Source organism: Taurulus bubalis (assembly GCF_910589615.1).
Source record: "Taurulus bubalis genome assembly, chromosome: 1".
Lineage (NCBI taxonomy): Eukaryota > Metazoa > Chordata > Actinopteri > Perciformes > Cottidae > Taurulus > Taurulus bubalis.
In genome coordinates this window covers 1,825,067-1,850,251 of record NC_136589.1, presented here as the reverse complement: position 1 = coordinate 1,850,251, position 25,185 = coordinate 1,825,067, and the positions used below count along the sequence as shown (strand labels likewise).

The window sequence follows — 25,185 nt, the reverse complement described above, 5'->3', positions numbered from 1 at the left end:
ATAACGTATAAATGTAATGTTATAACGTATAAATGTAACGTTACAACGTATAAATGTAACGTTATAACGTATAAATGTAACGTTACAACGTATAAATGTAACGTTATAACGTATAAATGTAACGTTACAACGTATAAATGTAACGTTATAACGTATAAATGTAACGTTATAATGTATAAATGTAGCGTTACATTTATATGTTATAACGTATAAATGTAACGTTACAATGTATAAATGTAACGTTACAACATATAAATGTAACGTTATAACATATCAATGTAACGTTACAACGTATAAATGTAACATCATAACGTATAAATGCAACGTTATAACGTATAAATGTAGCGTTAGCGTATACATGCAACGTTATAACGTATAAATGTAATGTTATAACATATAAATGTAACGTAATGTAACGCATAAATGTAACGTTAATGTATAAATGTAGCGTTACAGCGTATAAATGTAACGTTATAACGCATAAATGTAACATTATAACGTATAAATGTAGCGTTATAACTTATGAATGTAGCATTACAACATATAAATGTAGCGATACAACATAAAAATGTAGAGTTATAACGTATACATGTCGAGTTACAACATATAAATGTAACGTTATAACATATAAACGTAACATTAATATATAAATGTAACGTTATAACATATAAATGTAGCGTTTTTAACATAAATGTAACGTATATAAATAACAACCGTCCCTTGTAGATTTTCTTCCATAACAATTACAACTACGGTAACAGGCATGTTTACTTTGGGTTTCCTCCAGGACACAGACAGTAATTATACCTCGCAACAATCAAGAACTTGCTCTTCACTCAGTTCTTTGCTCTGACCAACAACCTGAGCAAATTCAACATAGCTGTGGTTTGCAGAAGCGTAACGACAGAGTTAGAGTTGAATTGAGTCACTCCCAGCACGCTTGCTGAAGGTATGTGGCCAGTCGGGTCAGTTAGGGAGAAGCACCCACTGCCGAGTTTTCCCATGTTTTTTTTAGATGAGTCATAGTGGACTCGCTCCGCCCTTCTTACGGTCTACGTGTCCTTTATTATATTTCCTCGGCATTCTGAATCGTCCATCATGTATGCCCCGGAATTTTCCAGTGAATTTTGTGTGAGGGAAATAAGCGGGAGAGGCGAGGGGGAGTGGTGTGTGTGTGTGTGTGTGTGTGTGTGTGTGTGTGTGTGTGTGTGTGGGTGTGTGTGTGTGTGCGTTCTCTTTCCTTTCTCTCCCGTGATGCTGCTCTCTCGCTCTGCAGAGCTCAGTGATGAGATATAAAGCAGGTGGAGCAGCAGAGTGAGTGAAGCCTCTGCAGCCGCCACACGCTCAGCGAAGGTAAGCTGCTTTCATTGCTCCTCCGTGTTTATTTACAAACGGCAGTGAGCTGTAAAGCCACACACTATGTTTTCTTTATGGTTATTTGTCCAGTTTTTTATCAGTTTAATGACACATTAGTTTTGTTTACGTGATGTATTTTTAAATCCACTCATTCTTTCATAAAGGGAAGTCTCAAGTCTCCTACTAACGGTGGCTTTTAGGTTTGGCTATTTGATTTCCACATTGTGTTTTTATGGACCATCATCTTGTTTGTTTATTACTTCATAAAACATGCACAAATTTAAACATTTTAAAAGTGAAACTTGGTTGTTTCTTTTATGTGATTTTTTTCAATGCTTTTATTATCATTATTTTTACTTTTTGCAGTTTAGTTTTTCAAGTCTGTTATTTGTGTTTTCATGTGCCGCCATCTTGGACAGGATCTCCTCATCCCCAGTTTTTCTAAACATAACCAAGTAGTTTTGTTGCATGTTTTGTTTTCCTACGTTGTTTATATCGTTAACTTTGTGTTCCAAACTGTTGCAAGCTGCTCCAAGTTGAGAAAGTAGTCCAGTTGAATGGGAGCATCTTTTTAAAGGAGGCCGGCTGGACTGAAGAATGCAGAATCAATAACTTCTTTTAAATCACTTCTTAAAACCCATTTTCATAGAATTGCTTTTCAGTGATGTCGTCCTTTTATGATTTATTATGCAGTTCTTTTGTTCCCCTGTTTTTTGTTTGTATATTTTATGTATTTCTTTGTTTGTTTTCTACTCCATTTGCTCTTTCTGGTTATTAGTTTGGTTTTGTTGTATTCATTGCCTTTATGGTCATTATGGTATTTAAGTTATGTCTTTGCTTCTCTTTAGAGCCCTTTGTAAACTTTGTTTTTAAAGGTGCTGTATTAATAAAGTTACTATTATTATTATTATTATTACTAATCGGCCCCTGTTGAACGTTTCCTGAAGGACGTTTTTTTTAAAGTTGCTGATATCTTTATGGGAAATCTCATTCCGTGATCAGAGTTGTCTGCAGTCTGTTGCTGCAGTCAATCTGATTGTGTGACAGCCGCTATAAGGATTGTTTATTGTTCATTATTATGATTTTTTGATTTTATTTATTTAATTTTAAATTATTATTATGTTTTTTTGTTTAGTTGTAGCTCTATGCAACATGCGGCCGCTGCTGATCTCTGTGGCCTCCAACCAGAAGGTGTGCTACATGTAACTCAGACAGCAGCTGCATGTCACGACTTCACAGGAACAAGGACTAAAAATATGAAGTACCAAGTAATCTAATCTCACATCCTGCTGCCAGGCATGGCGGCCGGATGGCCCTCAGTCTTGTCCTACTCCACTTGTTTTGAAACTGCCGTGATGTCATCGTTCTGTGAGGAAGAGGAAGAGGGCCATGTGAGGAAGAGAAAGAGGGCCCTGTGAGGAAGAGGAAGAGGGCCATGTGAGGAAGAGGAAGAGGGCCATGTGAGGAAGAGAAAGAGGGCCATGTGAGGAAGAGAAAGAGGGCCATGTGAGGAAGAGGAAGAGGGCCATGTGAGGAAGAGGAAGAGGGCCATGTGAGGAAGAGGAAGAGGGCCATGTGAGGAAGAGAAAGAGGGCCCTGTGAGGAAGAGGAAGAGGGCCATGTGAGGAAGAGAAAGAGGGCCCTGTGAGGAAGATTAAGAGGGGCCTGTGAGGAAGAGGAAGAGGGCCATGTGAGGAAGAGGAAGAGGGCCATGTGAGGAAGAGGAAGAGGGCCATGTGAGGAAGAGAAAGAGGGCCCTGTGAGGAAGATTAAGAGGGGCCTGTGAGGAAGAGGAAGAGGGCCCTGTGAGGAAGAGAAAGAGGGCCCTGTGAGGAAGAGGAAGAGGGCCCTGTGAGGAAGAGGAAGAGGGCCATGTGAGGAAGAGGAAGAGGGCCATGTGAGGAAGAGGAAGAGGGCCATGTGAGGAAGAGGAAGAGGGCCCTGTGAGGAAGAGGAAGAGGGCCATGTGAGGAAGAGAAAGAGGGCCCTGTGAGGAAGATTAAGAGGGGCCTGTGAGGAAGAGGAAGAGGGCCATGTGAGGAAGAGGAAGAGGGCCCTGTGAGGAAGGTACAGGAAGCAGCATGCATATGCATCATGATCATTACTATGTATTTAACTTGTGTACTCTCTCTCTCTCTCTCTCTCTCTCTCTCTCTCTCAGAAAATGGATTCCTCCCTTCTCCTCCTCGTCTTCGTGGTGATGACCCCCTCTGAGTGTTCGGGTAGGGATGCACTAATGACCCGTTAGAGTGACGCTGCTCGTGCAGAGGAAGCTCTCTCTTGATGGACGCTGAGGCACACCCTGATGGAGTGGTGCAGGAAGAGATCTACATCTAGTTCTACAAGCAGAGACACGTCCAGACTGTAATGCTTCATGTCGGGTTTTACTGAAATCAAACAGGTTTTTGTTAACATGTTAACAACATGCGGAGATATCTGACATGTGGAGCTAGTTAAGCTCCTCCCATGAGATCAGGTTGGATAGACAAAGTAACACTGGACTTTCACCCAGGAGACCAAAGTTCGTGTTGATTTTGACTTATTTTACTGTACTTTTGCTACGCAACAGGCAGCAACCTTACAGAGTGACTTACATGCTTTCTATCCACCGTAGTCACAGCAACAGGGAGCACATTGGGGTTAAGTGTCTTGCTCCACCTGGACTAGCGAGACCGGGGCTTGAACCACCGATCCTCTGATTGAAAGACAGGCATGCTAACCACTGAGCCACAGAGCCAAAGTCGCCCTATTAAATCACAAACATATTAGTTTAACCAAACTGAGCAGTTTTGTTGCGTGAATAAGCTTAAAAACTGAGTAAATGTTGGAAGTTTATTTTGAAATAAACTCGTACAGTGCCTGTGCGCGTGTGTGCGTGTGCATATGTGTGTGTGTGTGTGTGTGTGTGTGTGTGTGTGTGTGCATGTGTTGATTCCATAAGAAATTATGCAAAACTTTGCACAAAAAAAACTTCTCTTCTTGGCATCTTATGACATCTTTGTTGTCTTCGCTCTGTGTTCAGCCTGTAATGGCTGCAGGCCCGGTCTACCTGCATGCTTCACTTGTATCTTCTTCATCATCATCATCATCATCTTCTCCCCCACGTGTTCAGGGTCGGCCGAGCCCGGATGTTTGGCCTTTGACGAGGAGTCGTACAACCTTCGTGAAGGGGAGTCGTTTCACGTTGAGCCCTACGCTCTGGAGAGCGAGATGAATGACACGTTCAGCTGGTTCACAAAGAACAGCAAGAACAAGATTGAGAACATCACCGCCGACGAGACAGAGCGCGTCCATCACCACGGTGGAGCGCTCTTCATCTTGAACTCCCTCGTCACAGACTCTGGCTTCTACACGGCACGGTAAGGACGCTCCCTCTGGAACAGGGGAATCCCTCAGAGATGATCTGTGGACTCGCAGCCTGATTGTAATCACTTCTCCTCCAGGCAACACGACTCATCGGGGCGCTGCTACGAGCATTACGTCACCGTTAACGTCTTCGAAGACAAACCCGCGTATAGCAGCAGACTCCTCTTCTCAAATATAATTAACTCTGACGTGAATAAAAGGATCCCGTGTCCACTCCTGATCAAACACACATGCGCAGCGTTGAATGGAAGCTTCACCTGGAACAAGGTACCTGTGGTTACAGCTGCACAGGTGTGACCTGGTCCTCCACCTGGTCCTCCTGCCCTTCTTCCCACCATGTGTCGTGTCTCTCTCTTTATGTGAAGTTGCTCAGAGTGTTGCATATTCACGCCGATGCATTTTCATTGCATTCAGTACAGACTACAAAAAGCGAGAATAGTGTCGCCATTGCACGTTTAATGTGTTGCAAATTGTCGTGTTATTGCGGCTGCGCTACATCATGTTCATGGGCTGCAACATTTACCCCTGAAACTGGGAATTTGGAGCTGGGTATGACTTCACACCAGACATGACTTAGTGGGGTTTGATCCAGCTAGGTTGGCTGCTATTAGCTTAGTTGCTGCTATTGGCATAGTTGCTGCTATTAGCATAGTTGCTGCTATAAGCATATTTGCTGCTATAAGCATATTTGCTGGTATTAGCATAGTTGCTGCTATTAGCATAGTTGCTGCTATAAGCATATTTGCTGCTATAAGCATCTTTGCTGGTATTAGCATAGTTGCTGCTATTAGCATAGTTGGGCGGCAGTGTGTGCATGACTGATTTAATAATACAAAGTGTGTGACTACAACTGTTTTACTGTCGATGCAAGAAGCAGACATCTTGGATTTTGAGGTCAGGGGTCGGTGGGGTTCATCCTTATTTGATTCCTTCTTTACTTCGCGGCCCCTCCTGCAGGGCTCCAAACTGTTTGAAGGCCACCACAAAGACCACCTGTGGGTCTACAAGGCCACCGAAGCCGACCAGGGCATCTACACGTGCACGTGCACCTGGACGCACGACGGCAAGGAGTACAAGTCGTCTGGCTCCAGGCGTCTGGAACTGGAAGGTGAGGGAGTCATGTACTATTACTGCTGATTTATAGAGAAAAAGCATCCACATGTTACTTGATGGATTATTCATCCCACTGTGACGGCTATCTTCAGTTTATACAGAACGCAAAAATAATACAGAACAATAAGATGTTTTAAAAGTTTTATTGCATTGGCCAACATGTTAATTGACAGCTGTATATATATATATATATATATATATATATATATATATATATATATATATATACATCCTCCAATGGTATTGACAATAATAGTTATTAAAAGCTATATTATGAGGACTCCACTGAGCCACACATTTGGCTTTAGTGCACATTTTCATTTTCTCACAATAGGATCAACATTAGCATAGAGTCCCCTGTTAGCATAGTTAGCAGGAAGATGCTAAATGACTCCAGTGCCTTTATAAAAGGTAAATGTAAACTTAATGGCTTATTGGTAAACTTAAATATAATTTTATCAGGTAAACTGTACATTTTTCAACAAATATTCTTTTGACTAATCAGTTTGGCTAATGCTACCAAGCTAATATACGGTGACCATGTTTGTTTTGCCATAAAATACGTAATTCTTCCATTTTTGAACAGAACGACACAGTTTTTTGACTGAAACTCCTTCCTAACAGGCCAATGCTTTGTTTTTATTGTGATTTTTGTTGCAGATTCCTAATCTTTAAAAAAAAAAGTGCCTTATTAGTATGTGGGTTGTTGTTAAGGCCCTGAACCAAACAGTTTTAACAAGTCGGGGACGCTCGAGGAGCCATTTTTGGGGAATCTGTCTCATGCCATGCTGGATGTTCATAGTTATGATCAAAATATGGTATAAAAGTATTTTTTGTTTTAAAATATACTTTTTTTTTGCAAAACAAATCAGAAAAAAATCATATAAAATAACTCATTTGGGGTTCCTACGACTACTGGAACACGGGGGAAAGAGGTGCAGACCCCATGGGGGTCTATCGAGCTGTATTCATCAACTCATTCATCGGGAAGAAACCCATGAGGACGAGCCTTCCATCTCTGCAGAACTCCCATGAGAGGCCCATATCACCGTGAAGCTGTGTGGATGACAACCTCCACTGCAGCAAAAACGTTTACTAAATACACAAATAAATAAACTCTGGTCACACGGTCAAACGGCAGTTGCCGTCATGACATCATATATTCACCTAGAGGGAGCGTCAGTCATCAACATAAATGTCTTTCAATATATTTGACATATCAAAGTTCCTGCACCATGAGCATAATTCATAATATTGAATTATTAACATTCCTGAAATTCTAATTTACCAATAATGCACTTGTGACATACACCAAACATGTTGTGTTGTTTTATTGGGAGTGCCCCTTTAATAGTGCACCTCTGAAGTATTGTATTACCAACCTAAATGTACTGCACAAACTCATACTACTGGTGCAAACATGAAACACGTTGACATTTACAATTTGCACAACTCTTGCCTAATTAAATTGTATTTTATATACGTTTAACAATGTATTTCTGTAAGTCAGTCCACTCTTCCTTTTTTGTATTAGCTTAGTTTGTATAGATGGAAATCAAAGAAAACCACAACCTCAAAAATGTATTGTACAGTGTGTCTTTGTGTATATAACAATAAAGTTTTGCATCCTGAATCTGTTTTTTGAACCGTAAATATATTTTGTCGCGCTACGTTGTCGCACTACGTTGTCGCGCTACGGTGTCGCGCTACGTTGTCGCGCTACGTTGTCGCGCTACGTTGTCGCGCTACGGTGTCGCGCTACGGTGTCGCGCTACGTTGTCGCGCTACGTTGTCGCGCTACGTTGTCGCGCTACGGTGTCGCGCTACGTTGTCGCGCTACGTTGTCGCGCTACGTTGTCGCGCTACGTTGTCGCGCTACGGTGTCGCGCTACGTTGTCGCGCTACGTTGTCGCGCTACGTTGTCGCGCTACGTTGTCGCGCTACGGTGTCGCGCTACGGTGTCGCGCTACGGTGTCGCGCTACGGTGTCGCGCTACGTTGTCGCGCTACGTTGTCGCGCTACGTTGTCGCGCTACATTGTCGCGCTACGTTGTCGCGCTACGGTGTCGCGCTACGTTGTCGCGCTACGTTGTCGCGCTACGTTGTCGCGCTACGTTGTCGCGCTACGTTGTCGCGCTACGTTGTCGCGCTACGGTGTCGCGCTACGTTGTCGCGCTACGTTGTCGCGCTACGTTGTCGCGCTACGTTGTCGCGCTACGGTGTCGCGCTACGTTGTCGCGCTACGTTGTCGCGCTACGTTGTCGCGCTACGTTGTCGCGCTACGGTGTCGCGCTACGGTGTCGCGCTACGTTGTCGCGCTACGTTGTCGCGCTACGTTGTCGCGCTACGTTGTCGCGCTACGGTGTCGCGCTACGTTGTCGCGCTACGTTGTCGCGCTACGTTGTCGCGCTACGTTGTCGCGCTACGTTGCCAAGTAGTTTTGTTTCCTCAACCGTATCACTCATTTATGTGGAAATGTGATACGAATGATATGAAACCTATTCCTAAAACATTTCTTGAAATTCAAAGTATCCAGTTGGAGAAAAGTATAATGCCAACATTCTTGCCGGGACCGGGTTTGTACACAATACAACCAAAGTGTTCATTTAAAATGTGCTTACTATAAGTCAGGTTGGACATCAGGAATAACTTCATTTGTTATTTGTCATCGACTGATTCAGTGCTCAAGAGTGTTGGTCCACGTCCAACACTGAGAATTAACATGAGTCACGTTTCACTGCAGTCTGTGTGGATTTCACAACAAACCGGCAACACCTTTAGTGTTGGAAAAACACCCAGCATGCAACATTTCACAAACAACAGCTGATCAAAGCTCATTGCTGTGTCTTGTTCCTGCAGATCCAGGTGCTCACCTAAACGTAACGATCATCGCTCCAGTCAACAAGGAGCCGTTTGCTGAGGAAGGTATGTAACCACGGTATCGACTGAAACACTGACATGTTATTGATTATTGATTATTGTTGCTTTTCAGTGAATCGGTTGAATTATGTTGTATTTTTGTTGACTCAAAGAAGAATTGTTGATACTTGGGGAACCAAGAGAAATCTGTAAATCTTTCATCACCAAACTTTTATTTCTTCCATAAGCTGAAATCTTACTGTATATTATATATTAAATATTGTTGTATATTTATTTATTATTAAAACATGCATAACACTTAGTGTAACCTCGTAGTCTGATAAAAATTATGTGATTTGCAGATAAAAAATAAGAGCTCATTTTGCTGGTTGATGACATCATTTATTGACTGTATTTCACCATAAACATTGAAATGTTGGTAAATACCTTAAAGGTTATACACGTAAAAGATTTAGCAAACTCACTTTGGAATTTGTCCCGTTTAAAAAAAGAACTGTTAGTCAAATGAAGACGTGATCTTTCCACCAGGCGCCGGCATCGCTCTGGAGTGCTCCGTGTTCTGTGGGACCAACGTGAAGTATGCATGCAGCGCCGGCTGGCGGGTCGACGGCGTCAAGGCCGACCAGATCGCTCGATACAACGTAGCCACGGAAACGTGAGCTCCACCTCTGATTCACCATCAAATAAACGACTCAACATGCCGACATGATGCGTTCACCTGCAGTGTTTAACTTCTTTGTTTAGCGTGTTAGCATGTTAATATTTAAGTTAATATTTGCTAATTAGCCCACAAAGACCTGAGGCTGTTTGGAACAATATTATTTAACCGTGAACTTCAGTATTGAACACATTTTAATTTAACGAGATGAAAAGAGCCCTGAGGGAAAATATCACATCCATCCAATAGTTAAAGACATTCTTTTATTATTGTTATTGGCATTCTTTCTGTTTTACATGAGACCACTTCTGATAATTGCACGTTATTTGTTTATGTGGTTATTTTTCTTTTCTTCAACTTCCCCTGTTCTATATTAGTTTATTCGCTGATCTACATTTTACTTTATTTTAGCACTTTCCCAATCTGGAAATCACTTTGTGCTCAAGCTTGAAAAGTGCCATATAAGTAAAATTATTATTGTTATTATTTTACTTTGACCCAATGTTTTCAGCTGGTCCAGTGTTAAAGTGGTGTGATAACCAATAGTCTAGATCCATAAATGTTTGTACAATAATCAACATGTTGGTTTTGTGCATCCTTTTGCTCTGATTGGCTGCGATGAATCACTTCAGTCTCTTTAGTTCCTGATGATCTTTTTTTTAATGGACCAAACTCTTCTCTTGGTCAGAGTCAACCAGAGACCTTCAAAGAAAACCATCTCCACTGAGATCCTGACCATCGACAACTTGTCCACCAAGGATTTCGAAGCTACGTTTGAATGCAGAGGCGAGGGCATGAGCTCGACGGAGTCTGTCTCTTTAAATCTGAAGCGCACAGGTCAGTGATGAGTATGACGACGTCACACTTTGGCCTCACGGGCAATACTTGTTCATTGAGATGAGTCGGTTTTAGTGTCACAGACATTGCGTTTGTTTTCCAGAAACATTAATCCCGCTGCTCGTCGGAGGAGTGTGTGTGTTGTGTTTCTGTGTGTTCGCCGCCATGCTGGTCCAGTGCTTCGCCATCGACCTTGTTCTCTTCTTCCGACCCTGCTTCCCATTCAGCCGTTGCGATAAAGGTAAGGAAGATCAACACCGTGAAAGAGACCTGTCAATCACCTTGTAGCCCCGCCCTAAAGCGTCCCCTGCTTTATGGTCTGTTTGACTCTAAATGACCATAATGTACCAAATGAACATCATGCTGTATTGAAGAAGACTTGAAACTAGAGATTGAGACATAAACTCATGTTTACAATGTTTACTGAGGGAATAAATCAAGAGAAGTAGAGTCATTTATATAGACTTCTATACAACCAGAGGAGTCACCCCCTGGTGGTCAGGAGAGAGAATGCAGCTTTAACACATGAAGCATAGACTTCTATACAACCAGAGGAGTCGCCCCCTGGTGGTCAGGAGAGAGAATGCAGCTTTAACACATGAAGCATTGACTTCTGCTGTTCACCTGGTGTTAGCTTTTTGCTTATTGCTCTAATATCTGAATCTCTTTGCATGATTTCTTGCAGTGCGTTGAGCTCTCCTGGCCACTGTACTTCTCCTACTTTGCACAAAAGCAAACATGCTGCACGGAGGTCTGCACCACTTAAAGGACATGTTTGGGAATATTGAGTTAGAAAATAGAATAAAAGTCAATGAACTTCCCACCAGGCTGCACTCTTTCAACCCCACCAATCTCTGCTGACACAGCAAGCAGAAGTAAAACAATCTGACAGGCATAATAAGTAATGACATATGTGTGAAGTGGAGCTTAGCGGTAGTTCAGGAAGGAAGACCCTACACTACGGGTCGTTCATATATCGCAGTCTATTTCTTCATTACGGTAGCAGCTGATCGGGGGGGGGGGGGGGGGCGTCCTCTTGTAAGCAACCAGTCGAAGGCATCACGGTGTCTCTTAGCCAATCAGATCGTTGCTGTCAAACTTTAAAGGTGTGCTCTACTCTGTGCTGTCAGTTGTCATTTCAGCGTGGAAATGAAGGCGAAGGGGAATTGTTCCTTGGACGATTATGTCTAGCTGATGGTAACCGAAACCATGTCAGTCAGTTTCCGACCTCGATCCGCCGGAAGAGTCAGGTCGCAACATCGATGTTCAGCCGGAGCCAGCATTCAGCCGGCATGGTGTTGGTGCAGCGGCACTCACCCAGCACGGCACTCACCCAGCACGGCACGGCCCAGCACGGCACGGCCCAGCCCGGCACGGCACTCACCCAGCACGGCACGGCCCAGCACGGCATGGCCTCGCACGGCCCAGCACGGCCTCGCACGGCATGGCCTCGCACGGCCCAGCACGGCCTCGCACGGCCCGGTACGGCGCAGCACGGCCAAGCACCCCCAAGCACGGCCCAGCACGGCCCCGTATGGCCTGGCGCGGCCCGGCGCAGCACGGTGCAGCAGCGTCCGCAGGAGCAAGAGACTTCTCGGCTCGGCGGAAAGATCACGGTGGTTTTCCGGCATCAGGCCTCTCTCTCACTCCAGCTCCGCAGCGAGTAAGTCTAGTAAGTTGCAGCCAGTTGATCCCTCGTGGGGACCGGGCCGGAAGATCAGGCTTAGCCTAGCTCCGCAGGCGAAGAGGAAGCACTCTCAAGCACTCTCCTCTACGGTAGACAATGCCGTTCAACAAGTCACTGAGTAGCTGCATCCACATCATCGATGCCCACTTCAACTCCGGTAAACGCTGCCGATTTTACTACAGCCGGCGGCGCCACCAGGGCTTCAGACGGTTCCAGCCGGCAGGCTAAAACAGCGCGCCTTAAACGGGAACGTTGTTCCGCTCCTCGGTGTTTAACGGATGAGGTACTGTGGGTCCAGTCTCGAGTCTCGACGTATGCTTTTGATTTAATCAGATGAACCGTCCTTCCAGTCGCGGGAGGGGTGCGCATCGGCAGAGTACAAATCATGTTGCCCGAGCAATAACATTTCGATGCAGCAGGTGGAACGGTCCAATTAGGCCTCCCTCTCTTCAGCTCTGGCAGCTATTAATTCTAACAGGTAACTTCCTTCCGCTGGGCCGGAAGTATCAGGCAGCTCCGTCGATGCTCGCTTCAATCTGGTAAACGACACCTGCTACTACAGGGCTACCGGCGGCGCCACCACGGCGGTATCCCGCTCCTCGGTTTTAACAGAACCATGGGTCCAGACACGCGTCTGGTGCTTCGATGCAGCACTTTCGAGTCAATCAATATGGGAGATTTCTCTGTGAATTCTCGTGGTTTGGAACTCAGCCGTGATATTACAAGCATATTTAGACATAACTAAGAGATGCACTTAGTGTATCCTCGCCGGAGGGTGGATGACGGACAGATAACGGCGCGCAGAGCAGTGGTATTCAGGTCCAGTGAGAGAATTCCTCACCTCATTCCGCAGTGGTAACAAACAACTGATTATCATATGTACAAATAAAATGAGCAGTCGATTAAAGATATCTCAACAATAGTTTTCATCAGGTCTCCTTTAAATGGAGGAAGTATGACGATACATACTTAATGAGGAAAGATCTTCGCATGTAAGCGTCTTGAGCATTCGGAAGCGCTATATCAATTATAAGTATTATTAGTTTATTTATTTCAGGTAATATAGGACTCAAATCCAAATATGTAACAGGAGCTTTTGGGAAATGTGCATCTCAAAATAAAGTACTTCATTTTTCAAATGATTTAACTGACTTGTCCGGCTGCTTTGATGTCGGTACATCAGGGTGATGGGAGGTCCATCAAAAGCATGATGTTACATTTCTCAACTTTTAAAGAGATTGTGTGAACAGTAGGGCTGGTTAAAGCTGCTCAAAGTCTCGTGTGGAGAACGCATATGAATAATCTTTCGGACTCATGTAATTCTCCGGTTGGGTCTCTTTCCCCGCCTCTCGTCCAGAGGTAAATCTAACTTGAGTGGCAACGCTAAGCAAAAATACACTGGGTTGATTGGTTGGCAGAGTAGCTTCACGTGAAAGGACAACATGCTCGGTTGAGATGAGCCGGTCCTGCACGGAATCAGTCACCGGCAATTGGTGCGCAAGGCAGGCGGGTTGGATGTGTGGCCGACGTGGTCCCGACGTGGTCCCGACGTGCTCGGACGTCATGCACAACGTGGTCAACAATGATCTCACGAGAGCCATAGTAGCTCTCCACCGGCTACATGGCCAGTGCAGGAGGGGAAGTGCCTGGCCGCCGCCACATCGGAGAGCTGATTGACTCTACAACTACGTGTTGTAGGAAATCCTGATTCTCTGGGTAGTCGTGGTGCTTAGGGTGCGATTGTTGACTGTTGGGGAACTAACAGGAAGAAGGATGGATTGTTATATTCTGTAGATATTCTGCATTTCATTATTCTTATGTCTGTTGGAGTTCAGGTTGGGCGAGGTCAGTTTAACAGATACTGTCCGTGAGAAAGTTCTGTGAGAAACGTTCTTCAAGGTTCCACGCTTTGATCTATAGCACTCACACCTGTTTATCAGTACATTGGCGTTAGGGGGGGTCGTTGCATGTTCCAGCCTTGTGAGAAGATGAGGACACGATTCTCCTCCTCTTAGACAAGTTAGAGCCTATAACATATTAGATGTTCATGATGGAATACCGTGTATTAAAGAGCCGAACTTCCGGCTGTTCGGGGTGTAGTTTCGGACGGTCAACCTGCGTGTTGACTGGACTCCCTGCTATCGCGATGGCAGCGCTTGTTACTTTACTTGTGATCAAGGAAATTAAATTCAGAGAACGAGAGAAGTGGTTTGACTAAGTTCTTCCGGACGCTACACCAGGCATCCAATAATTAGTACGCATTAACAGCCATGACCGTGGTCCGCCTGGTAGCGACCCTGGCATAAAGTATAATGGGCTCCATTCAGGCTCAGAATCTGGCGCTTTGGCGGGGGCTCGCACTACAGCGCAAGAACGGAAATAAGCGTTGCTCTCCCTTCTGGCAGCTCAATTTCGCCAAGAGATCTGCGTACAATCAGGGGGATAGTGTGACTTCTCCCAACGAGAAGGTGACTTTCTCTGATTCACGAGAAACGTCTACACGGATGCCGGCCATCCGTGGGTTTTGGGGGGGGGGTTCTTTCAAGGCCTTCCTCGGTCGCATAGTTTGACTTCATCCGTTGCTATAAGTAGCTGCATCATTATCGACCGAGGACGCTCCTTTTCCAAAGGCATCATGAAGATAAATTCAGGACTGAATTTAGAGTTAATGCTCAATTATAGCAACTGATCAACTCGGCATTAGGCGGGGCCTACGTTAGAATAAGGGACTGCTACTTCGGCTGCAAACGAAGGCATCTCCTCACACACCCCTGCAACAAGGGGACGTCACTCTGCTTCACCTCCTACCTCTGCCCATCTCGACACAATACTAGTAAACAAACTCGTGAAATTGTGAGTATCCGGTAACTACGTCATGCATATAACTGGTGGTGGTGTCCGATTGGCAGGTACGGTGCAGGTACGGTGCCTTTCCATAGGGAGGGGTGATCTCAGGTTGGATAAGGTGTCCTGAGACTACTGCTAGATATTTCCGGGATGTTATTGATTTTGGGGAATCTCTTAGTGCGGTTGGCCTGACCTTCCAGGCTAGCCTTTCACTGCATTTCACTACTGGTTTAACGTGACCTCTTCTTAATTTCTGGTCTCACGTGACCACTGCTCAATCTCTGTGGTCTATCGTGATCTCTGCGTCTCCCTGGTCTATCGTGACCCCGGTGGTCTATCGTGACCTCTGACTGTCTCCCTGGTCTATCGTGACCCCGGTGGTCTATCGTGATCTCGGCTGACTCCCTGGTCTATCGTGACCGCTGCTGACTCCCTGGTCTATCGTGACCTCGGTGGTCTCTCGTGACCTCTGCGGCATTCGCGGTCTTTCTTCATTACGGTAGCAGCTGATCGGGGGGGGGCGTCCTCTTGTAAGCAACCAACCGAAGGCATCACGGTGTCTCTTAGCCAATCAGATCGTTGCTGTCAAACTTTAAAGGTGTTCTCTACTCTGTGCTGTCAGTTGTCATTTCAGCGTGGAAATGAAGGCGACCCTCCTCCACCCCAGTCACCTCCAGGCAGCAGGCAGTCAACTCCTCACTCATCACTGAAGGACAGCAACTCCCTTCTTCCAGTGTCCGGACAAAAGGGGGGATTCGGCCGGGTCAGAACTCAGCGTCCCTGCCCCTTGTTTATCCCGGTTCAGGATAGAGTCCGATCGCATAAGACTTTGCACTATTCATTGTTGCACTATTCATTGTGATTCCAACGGAATAAAATTATTGTGAATTCGGAACAAGTCTCTCCTGATTGAACTATTGTTGCTTGGGGCACCATGAGTCAGACGGATTGTCGAACCAGAGACGAGTTGTTTATGAGACAGTGAGACAACTTAATCTTAGTTCCTGGGTTCGCAACCGCTTCTTAAAAAGCTGAATGGGAGTTTTTGTAACTCACATTTAGGTTCACATCGGCCGTGGAGGGACACGACTGCCTTAGGTCATAATGATCTCATGAGAAATAAATAAATAGGTTTATAGAAGATGGGAGCAAACTCGACCGCTTCTTGAATGTGTCTGTATTTCCCAGATGGTAGGCTGTTCGACGCCTACGTGGTCTACCAAATGCAGAGCCCGGACAAGGTCACCGAGGACACGCTCTGTCAGTTCGTCGCCAAGATCTTGCCTTCCGTCCTCGAGGACAAGTGTGGATATCGACTCTTCATCCACGGGAGGGACGACGTTCCCGGGGAAGGTCGTCATTTAATGCATTCTTTTGTAAACAATTTACCGGACTCAAAGATATGATTAAAAATAAAAGCTAAGTCAAAGAAGTGACGTGGTGAACCTCTTTCAGAGGGTCCTTTAGACTTTAGAGCACCCTGAGATCCCCATCAGACGCCAGTACTTTGTCTTACCCCACAGACCGCCTGGAGCTGGTGGAGGACCGCATGAAGCAGAGCAGGAGACTGATCGTCATCCTCACCCCGGATTCAGGATCAGAGTCAGAGAGCTCAGACCAGCATTCTGTCTCACCCCAAAACTCTGAGATAGGAGGGTTTGACTGGCAGGTAGGAGTCTGACCGCAAGAAGTCCTTACATCTGACTTTGGCTGCAACGTGTGGCAGTTTTGAATGAACTTTAAGTTCCCTTTTGCACTTTGTACATGAAATAAAATAAATACCGAGGTACCAAATCAGAGTCCTTACGGGAATCAGACCCACAGCCTTTTGCCGCATGTTGTCCAATTATAATAACTGGCGCAAAAATGTGTTGCAACTTCTCCAGGGAGAATATTTATCCAATCAAAACCTCCAGGAATTCAAATATATAAATGTCTTGATGGTGTTCCAGGTGGGGCTCCACCACGCGCTGATGCAGAGGGAAATGAGTGTGATTCTGATCCAGCTGGGGGACCAGGGCCCACAAGGATACACACACCTTCCCGCCGGCCTGCAGCACCTGATTCTTAAGAGCGTCCCCATCAGGTGGCCCCAGGGCTCGCGGGGCGCCGCCGCCTGGAACTCCCGCTTCTGGAAGAGAGTTAGATACCTGATGCCGAACACACCTGCAAAAAGATGTCCACCGTCTGCTGTTATTTGAAGCCCTGGTGGATTTACTGATCTGTCTGGAATGATTGCATGAAGCATGTGCACTTTTATTATGCTAATACAGTCATTTATTTACTTAGAGTAAATAAAGACCTTTAGAGAAAAAGGACCTTTAGAGATGCAGGACCTTTAGAGATACAATACCTACAGAGATGCAGGACCTTTAGAGATGCAGGACCTTTAGAGATACAAGACCTACAGAGATGCATGACCTTTAGAGAAACAGGACCTACAGAGATGCACGTTCTTTAGAGATGCATGACCTTTAGAGATACAGGACCTTTAGAGATACAGGACCTTTAGAGATACAGGACCTGGAGAGATACAGGACATTTAGAGATACAGGACCTTTAGAAACGCAGGAGCTGTAGACTTTTTAAATGATTATTTTGAAATATGTTTGTCAGAAGGTGCAGCACCATTTGAGGCCCATGTACTTCCTGTATAATTCAGAGGCAGCTGTTGTGTGTGTTTATATATTATTTAACTGCAGACTCTTTCTGTGTTGCTGAATATTTTGTAAAAAAACATGATGCTGAATATTTTGTAAAAAAAACATGATTTTTTCTTGATTTTCCTGATAAAAAAAGGCTCAATTACACCTGTATAATTTACTTTTTGGGGAATAAACTCAAGTATATTATTCCTGATGCGTTTGCTGAACTTATTTGTTGTTGCAGAATTTATCCAGTAGAGGGAGACATGTTTATTTAATTACAAATTTGCCTCGGAGGGCTTTACAATCTGTACACATATACATCCCTGTCCCATAAATGTCTTCATGTCCTCATGTCCTCATGTCCTCATGTCCTAATGTCCTGCTGTCTTCATGTCCTCATGTCTTCATGTCCTCATATCCTCATGTCCTAATGTCCTACTGTCTTTATGTCCTCATGTCTTCATGTCCTCATATCCTCATGTCCTAATGTCCTACTGTCTTCATGTCCTCATGTCCTAATGTCCTACTGTCTTCATGTCCACATGTCCTCATGTCCTCATGTCCTAATGTCCTGCTGTCTTCATGTCCTCATGTCTTCATGTCCTCATATCCTCATGTCCTAATGTCCTACTGTCTTTATGTCCTCATGTCTTCATGTCCTCATATCCTCATGTCCTAATGTCCTACTGTCTTCATGTCTTCATGTCCTCATGTCCTACTGTCTTCATGTCCTACTGTCTTCATGTTCTCATGTCCTCATGTTCTACTGTCCTACTGTCTTCATGTCTTCATGTCCTCATGTCCTACTGTCTTCATGTCTTCATGTCCTCATGTCTTCATGTCCTCATGTCCTAATGTCCTACTGTCTTTATGTCCTCATGTCTTCATGTCCTCATATCCTCATGTCCTAATGTCCTACTGTCTTCATGTCTTCATGTCCTCATGTCCTACTGTCTTCATGTCCTACTGTCTTCATGTTCTCATGTCCTCATGTTCTACTGTCCTACTGTCTTCATGTCTTCATGTCCTCATGTCCTAATGTTCTACTCTATTCATGTCTTCATGTCCTCATGTCTTCATGTCCTCATGTCCTACTGTCCTCATGTCCTACTGTCTTCATGTCCTCATGTCCTCGTGTCCTACTGTCTTCATGTCCTACTGTCTTCATGTCCTCATGTCCACATGCCATCATGTCCTAATGTCCTCATATCTTGAAGTCCTCATGTCTTCATGTCTTCCTCATGTCCTAATGTCCTCATATCTTAAAGTTCTCATGTCTTCATGTCCACATGCCCTCATATCCTAATGTCTTCATGTACACATGCCCTAATGTCTTCATGTCATCATGTCTTCATGTCCTAATGTCCTCATATCTTAAAGTCCTCATGTCCACATGCCCTCATGTCTTCTTGTACACATGCCCTCATGTCTTCATGTCCACATGTCCTCATGTCGTCATGTCGACATGTCCTCATGTATTCATGTCCACATGCCCTCATGTCCTAATGTACTGTCTTCATGTCTTCATGTCTTCCTCATGTCCTAATGTCCTCATATCTTAAAGTCCTCATGTCTTCATGTCCACATGCCCTCATGTCCTAATGTCCTACTGTCTTTATGTCTTAAAGTCCTCATGTCTTCATGTCCTAATGTCCTCATATCTTAAAGTCCTCATGTCCTCTTGTCCTTATTGTCCTGGAACAAAAAGGGAAATTCGTAAAACGTGTCATTAGGATGCCATGACTATATAATGTATTAATAAATTGCCGGGAGACGAACAAGAAGATGTGATGGGTCGGTTCAGTCAGGAAAGAAAAGACTTTCTTTCTCAGATCGTTTTAGTTTAATTAACCGAACACAAAGGAGGCCCATCTGCTGAGAGCAGAGATCATAGAGAAGAGAACCGTGACGCTCAGTAGTATCACGTATGTGCAGCCAGCTGATCGCAGGATAATTCCATCACGTCTGACATCATGAAGGACGCTGCATCTGAAGAACGCTGAGGACTCTTTGAGGCTTCATCGCAGATTGTGTTCCTCATGTCTTCATGTCTTCATGTCTACCTCATGTCTTCATGTCTAATGTCTTCATGTCTTCCTCATGTCTTCATGTCTTCCTCATGTCCTCATGTCTTCTTCATGTCTTCCTCATGTCTTCCTCATGTCTTCCTCATGTCCTCATGTCTTCATATCTTCCTCATGTCCTCATGTTTTCCTCATGTCTTCATGTCTTCCTCATGTCCTCATGTCTTCCTCATGTCCTTATGTCTTCCTAATGTCTTCCTCATGTCTTCCTCATGTCTTCATGTCTTCCTCATGTCCTCATGTCTTCAGGTCTCATGTCTCATGTCCTCATGTCTTCATGTCTTCCTCATGTCTTCATGTCTTCCTCATGTCTTCCTCATGTCTTCCTCATGTCTTCATGTCTCATGTATTCATGTCTTCCTCATGTCTTCATGTCTTCCTCACGTCTTCAGGTCTTCCTCATGTTTTCCTCATGTCTTCATGTCTTCCTCATGTCCTCATGTCTTCCTCATGTCTTCCTCATGTCTTCATGTCTTCCTCATGTCCTCATGTCTTCATGTCTTCCTCATGTCTTCATGTCTCCCTCGTGTCTTAATGTCTTCATGTCCTCATGTCTTCCTCATGTCTTCCTCATGTCGTCCTCATGTCTTCAGGTCTTCTTCATGTCTTCCTCATGTCCTCATGTCTTCATGTCTTCCTCATGTCTTCATGTCTTCCTTGTGTCTTAATGTCTTCATGTCCTCATGTCTTCCTCATGTCTTAATGTCTTCCTCATGTCTTCCTCATGTCTTCATGTCTTCCTCATGTTTTCCTCATATCTTCCTCATGTCTTCAGGTCTTCCTCATGTTTTCCTCATGTCTCCATGTCTTCCTCATGTCTTCCTCATGTAATAATGTCTTCCTCATGTCTTCATGTCTCATGTCTTCCTCATGTCCTCATGTCTTCCTCATGTCTTCATGTCTTCCTCATGTCTCATGTCTTCTTCATGTCTCATCTCTTCATGTCTTCCTCATGTCTTCCTCATGTCTTCCTCTTGTCTTCATGTATCCTTCATGTCTCATGTCTTCATGTCTTCCTCATGTCTCATGTCATCCTCATGTCTTCATGTCTTACTCATGTCTTCTTCATGTCTTCCTCATGTCTTCTTCATGTCTCATGTCTTCTTCATGTCTCATGTCTGCATGTCTTCCTCATGTCTTCCTCATGTCTTCCTAATGTCACATGTCTTCATGTCTTCCTCATGTCTTCTTCATGTCTCATGTCTTCATGTCTTCCTCATGTCTTCTTCATGTCTCATGTCTTCATGTCTTCCTCATGTCTTCCTCATTTCTTCATGTCTTCCTCATGTCTTCTTCATGTCTCATGTCTTCTTCATGTCTCATGTCTGCATGTCTTCCTCATGTCTCATGTCATCCTCATGTCTTCCTCATGTCTTCCTAATGTCTTCTTCATGTCTCATGTCCTCATGTCTTCCTCATGTCTTCCTCATGTCTTCCTAATGTCTTCTTCATGTCTCATGTCTTCCTCACGTCTTCATGTCTTCCTCATGTCTCATGTCTTCCTCATGTCTTCTTCATGTCTCATGTCTTCCTCATGTCTTCATGTCTTCCTCATGTCTCATGTCTTCCTCATGTCTTCCTCATGTCTCATGTCTTCCTCATGTCTCATGTCTTCTTCATGTCTCATGTCTTCATGTCTTCCTCATGTCTTCCTCATGTCTCATGTCTTCCTCATGTCCTCATGTCTTCATGTCTTCCTCATGTCTTCTTCATGTATCATGTCTTCATGTCTTCCTCATGTCTTCATGTCTTCCTCATGTCTCATGTCTTCCTCATGTCTTCCTCATGTCTCATGTCTTCTTCATGTCTCATGTCTTCCTCATGTCTTCATGTCTTCCTCATGTCTTCCTCATGTCTCAAGTCTTCTTCATGTCTCATGTCTTCCTCATGTCTTCCTCATGTCTTCATATATCCTTCATGTCTCATGTATTCATGTCTTCCTCATGTCTCATGTCATCCTCATGTCTTCATGTCTTCCTCATGTCTTCCTCATGTCTCATGTCTTCTTCATGTCTTCATATATCCTTCATGTCTCATGTCTTCCTCATGTCTCATGTCTTCCTCATGTCTTCCTCACGTCTTCCTCATGTCTTCCTCATGTCTCATGTCTTCTTCATGTCTCATGTCTTCCTCATGTCTTCATATATCCTTCATGTCTCATGTCTTCATGTCTTCCTCATGTCTCATGTCATCCTCATGTCTTCATGTCTTCCTTATGTCTTCCTCATGTCTTCTTCATGTCTCAGTCTTCATGTCTTCCTCATGTCTTCATGTCTTCCTCATGTCCTCATGTCTTCCTCATGTCTTCCTCATGTCTTCCTTATGTCCTCATGTCTTCTTCATGTCTCATGTCTTCCTCATGTATTCATGTCTTCCTCATGTCCTCATGTCTTCCTCATGTCTTCCTCATGTCTTCTTCATGTCTCATGTCTTCCTCATGTATTCATGTCTTCCTCATGTCCTCATGTCTTCCTCATGTCTTCCTTATGTCTTCATGTCTTCATGTCTTCCTCATGTCTTCTTCATGTCTCATGTCTTCCTCATGTCTTCTTCATGTCTTCCTCATGTCCTCATGTCTTCCTCATGTCTTCCTTATGTCCTCATGTCTTCTTCATGTATCATGTCTTCATGTCTTCCTCATGTCTTCATGTCTTCCTCATGTCTTCCTCATGTCTTCCTCATGTCCGCATGTCTTCCTTATGTCCTCATGTCTTCATGTCTTCCTCATGTCTTCTTCATGTCTCATGTCTTCCTCATGTCTTCATGTCTTCCTCATGTCCTCATGTCTTCCTCATGTCTTCCTTATGTCCTCATGTCTTCCTCAAGTCTTCATGTCTTCCTCATGTCTTCTTCATGTCTCATGTCTTCCTCATGTTTTCTTCATGTCTTCCTCATGTCCTCATGTCTTCCTCATGTCTTCCTTATGTCCTCATGTCTTCTTCATGTCTCATGTCTTCATGTCTTCCTCATGTCTTCATGTCTTCCTCATGTCTTCCTCATGTCCTCATGTCTTCCTCATGTCCTCATGTCTTCCTCATGTCTTCCTTCTGTCCTCATGTCTTCTTCATGTCTCATGTCTTCATGTCTTCCTCATGTCTTCATGTCTTCCTCATGTCCTCATGTCTTCCTTATGTCCTCATGTCTTCATGTCTTCCTCATGTCCTCATGTCTTCCTCAAGTCTTCATGTCTTCCTCATGTCTTCATGTCTTCCTCATGTCTCATGTCTTCCTCATGTATCATGTCTTCCTCATGTCTCCATGTCTTCCTCATGTCTTCCTCATGTCTTCCTAATGTCTTCTTCATGTCTCATGTCCTCATGTCTTCCTCATGTCTTCCTCATGTCTTCCTCATGTCTTCCTAATGTCTTCTTCATGTCTCATGTCTTCCTCACGTCTTCATGTCTTCCTCATGTCTCATGTCTTCCTCATGTATCATGTCTTCCTCATGTCTTCTTCATGTCTCATGTCTTCCTCATGTCTTCATGTCTTCCTCATGTCTCATGTCTTCCTCATGTCTTCCTCATGTCTCATGTCTTCCTCATGTCTCATGTCTTCTTCATGTCTCATGTCTTCATGTCTTCCTCATGACTTCCTCATGTCTCATGTCTTCCTCATGTCCTCATGTCTTCATGTCTTCCTCATGTCTTCTTCATGTATCATGTCTTCATGTCTTCCTCATGTCTTCATGTCTTCCTCATGTCTCATGTCTTCCTCATGTCTTCCTCATGTCTCATGTCTTCTTCATGTCTCATGTCTTCCTCATGTCTTCATGTCTTCCTCATGTCTTCCTCATGTCTCAAGTCTTCTTCATGTCTCATGTCTTCCTCATGTCTTCATATATCCTTCATGTCTCATGTATTCATGTCTTCCTCATGTCTCATGTCATCCTCATGTCTTCATGTCTTCCTCATGTCTTCCTCATGTCTCATGTCTTCTTCATGTCTTCATATATCCTTCATGTCTCATGTCTTCCTCATGTCTCATGTCTTCCTCATGTCTTCCTCACGTCTTCCTCATGTCTTCCTCATGTCTCATGTCTTCTTCATGTCTCATGTCTTCCTCATGTCTTCATATATCCTTCATGTCTCATGTCTTCATGTCTTCCTCATGTCTCATGTCATCCTCATGTCTTCATGTCTTCCTTATGTCTTCCTCATGTCTTCTTCATGTCTCAGTCTTCATGTCTTCCTCATGTCTTCATGTCTTCCTCATGTCCTCATGTCTTCCTCATGTCTTCCTCATGTCTTCCTTATGTCCTCATGTCTTCTTCATGTCTCATGTCTTCCTCATGTATTCATGTCTTCCTCATGTCCTCATGTCTTCCTCATGTCTTCCTCATGTCTTCTTCATGTCTCATGTCTTCCTCATGTATTCATGTCTTCCTCATGTCCTCATGTCTTCCTCATGTCTTCCTTATGTCTTCATGTCTTCATGTCTTCCTCATGTCTTCTTCATGTCTCATGTCTTCCTCATGTCTTCTTCATGTCTTCCTCATGTCCTCATGTCTTCCTCATGTCTTCCTTATGTCCTCATGTCTTCTTCATGTATCATGTCTTCATGTCTTCCTCATGTCTTCATGTCTTCCTCATGTCTTCCTCATGTCTTCCTCATGTCCGCATGTCTTCCTTATGTCCTCATGTCTTCATGTCTTCCTCATGTCTTCTTCATGTCTCATGTCTTCCTCATGTCTTCATGTCTTCCTCATGTCCTCATGTCTTCCTCATGTCTTCCTTATGTCCTCATGTCTTCCTCAAGTCTTCATGTCTTCCTCATGTCTTCTTCATGTCTCATGTCTTCCTCATGTTTTCTTCATGTCTTCCTCATGTCCTCATGTCTTCCTCATGTCTTCCTTATGTCCTCATGTCTTCTTCATGTCTCATGTCTTCATGTCTTCCTCATGTCTTCCTCATGTCCTCATGTCTTCCTCATGTCCTCATGTCTTCCTCATGTCTTCCTTATGTCCTCATGTCTTCTTCATGTCTCATGTCTTCATGTCTTCCTCATGTCTTCATGTCTTCCTCATGTCCTCATGTCTTCCTTATGTCCTCATGTCTTCATGTCTTCCTCATGTCCTCATGTCTTCCTCAAGTCTTCATGTCTTCCTCATGTCTTCATGTCTTCCTCATGTCTCATGTCTTCCTCATGTATCATGTCTTCCTCATGTCTCCATGTCTTCCTCATGTCTTCCTCATGTCTTCCTAATGTCTTCTTCATGTCTCATGTCCTCATGTCTTCCTCATGTCTTCCTCATGTCTTCCTAATGTCTTCTTCATGTCTCATGTCTTCCTCACGTCTTCATGTCTTCCTCATGTCTCATGTCTTCCTCATGTATCATGTCTTCCTCATGTCTTCTTCATGTCTCATGTCTTCCTCATGTCTTCATGTCTTCCTCATGTCTCATGTCTTCCTCATGTCTTCCTCATGTCTCATGTCTTCCTCATGTCTCATGTCTTCTTCATGTCTCATGTCTTCATGTCTTCCTCATGACTTCCTCATGTCTCATGTCTTCCTCATGTCCTCATGTCTTCATGTCTTCCTCATGTCTTCTTCATGTATCATGTCTTCATGTCTTCCTCATGTCTTCATGTCTTCCTCATGTCTCATGTCTTCCTCATGTCTTCCTCATGTCTCATGTCTTCTTCATGTCTCATGTCTTCCTCATGTCTTCATGTCTTCCTCATGTCTTCCTCATGTCTCAAGTCTTCTTCAT

The 25,185-nt window shown here is 44.2% G+C and overlaps 1 protein-coding gene across 1 annotated transcript; it reads left to right on the top strand.

The window, feature by feature from the left end:
* Positions 1 to 2,508: 2,508 nt before the first annotated feature.
* On the top strand, positions 2,509 to 17,568 carry il1rl1 (interleukin 1 receptor-like 1; the record flags this gene model as incomplete). Its single annotated transcript, XM_079225812.1, has 11 exons — positions 2,509 to 2,558; positions 4,395 to 4,715; positions 4,800 to 4,989; positions 5,680 to 5,830; positions 8,694 to 8,759; positions 9,243 to 9,369; positions 10,061 to 10,209; positions 10,313 to 10,450; positions 15,932 to 16,096; positions 16,267 to 16,412; positions 16,696 to 17,568. The coding sequence occupies 11 exons, from the start codon at positions 2,509 to 2,511 to the stop codon at positions 16,942 to 16,944; spliced, it is 1,752 nt and encodes a 583-aa protein (XP_079081938.1). The 3' UTR covers positions 16,945 to 17,568.
* Between the last annotated feature and the right edge of the window lie 7,617 nt (positions 17,569 to 25,185).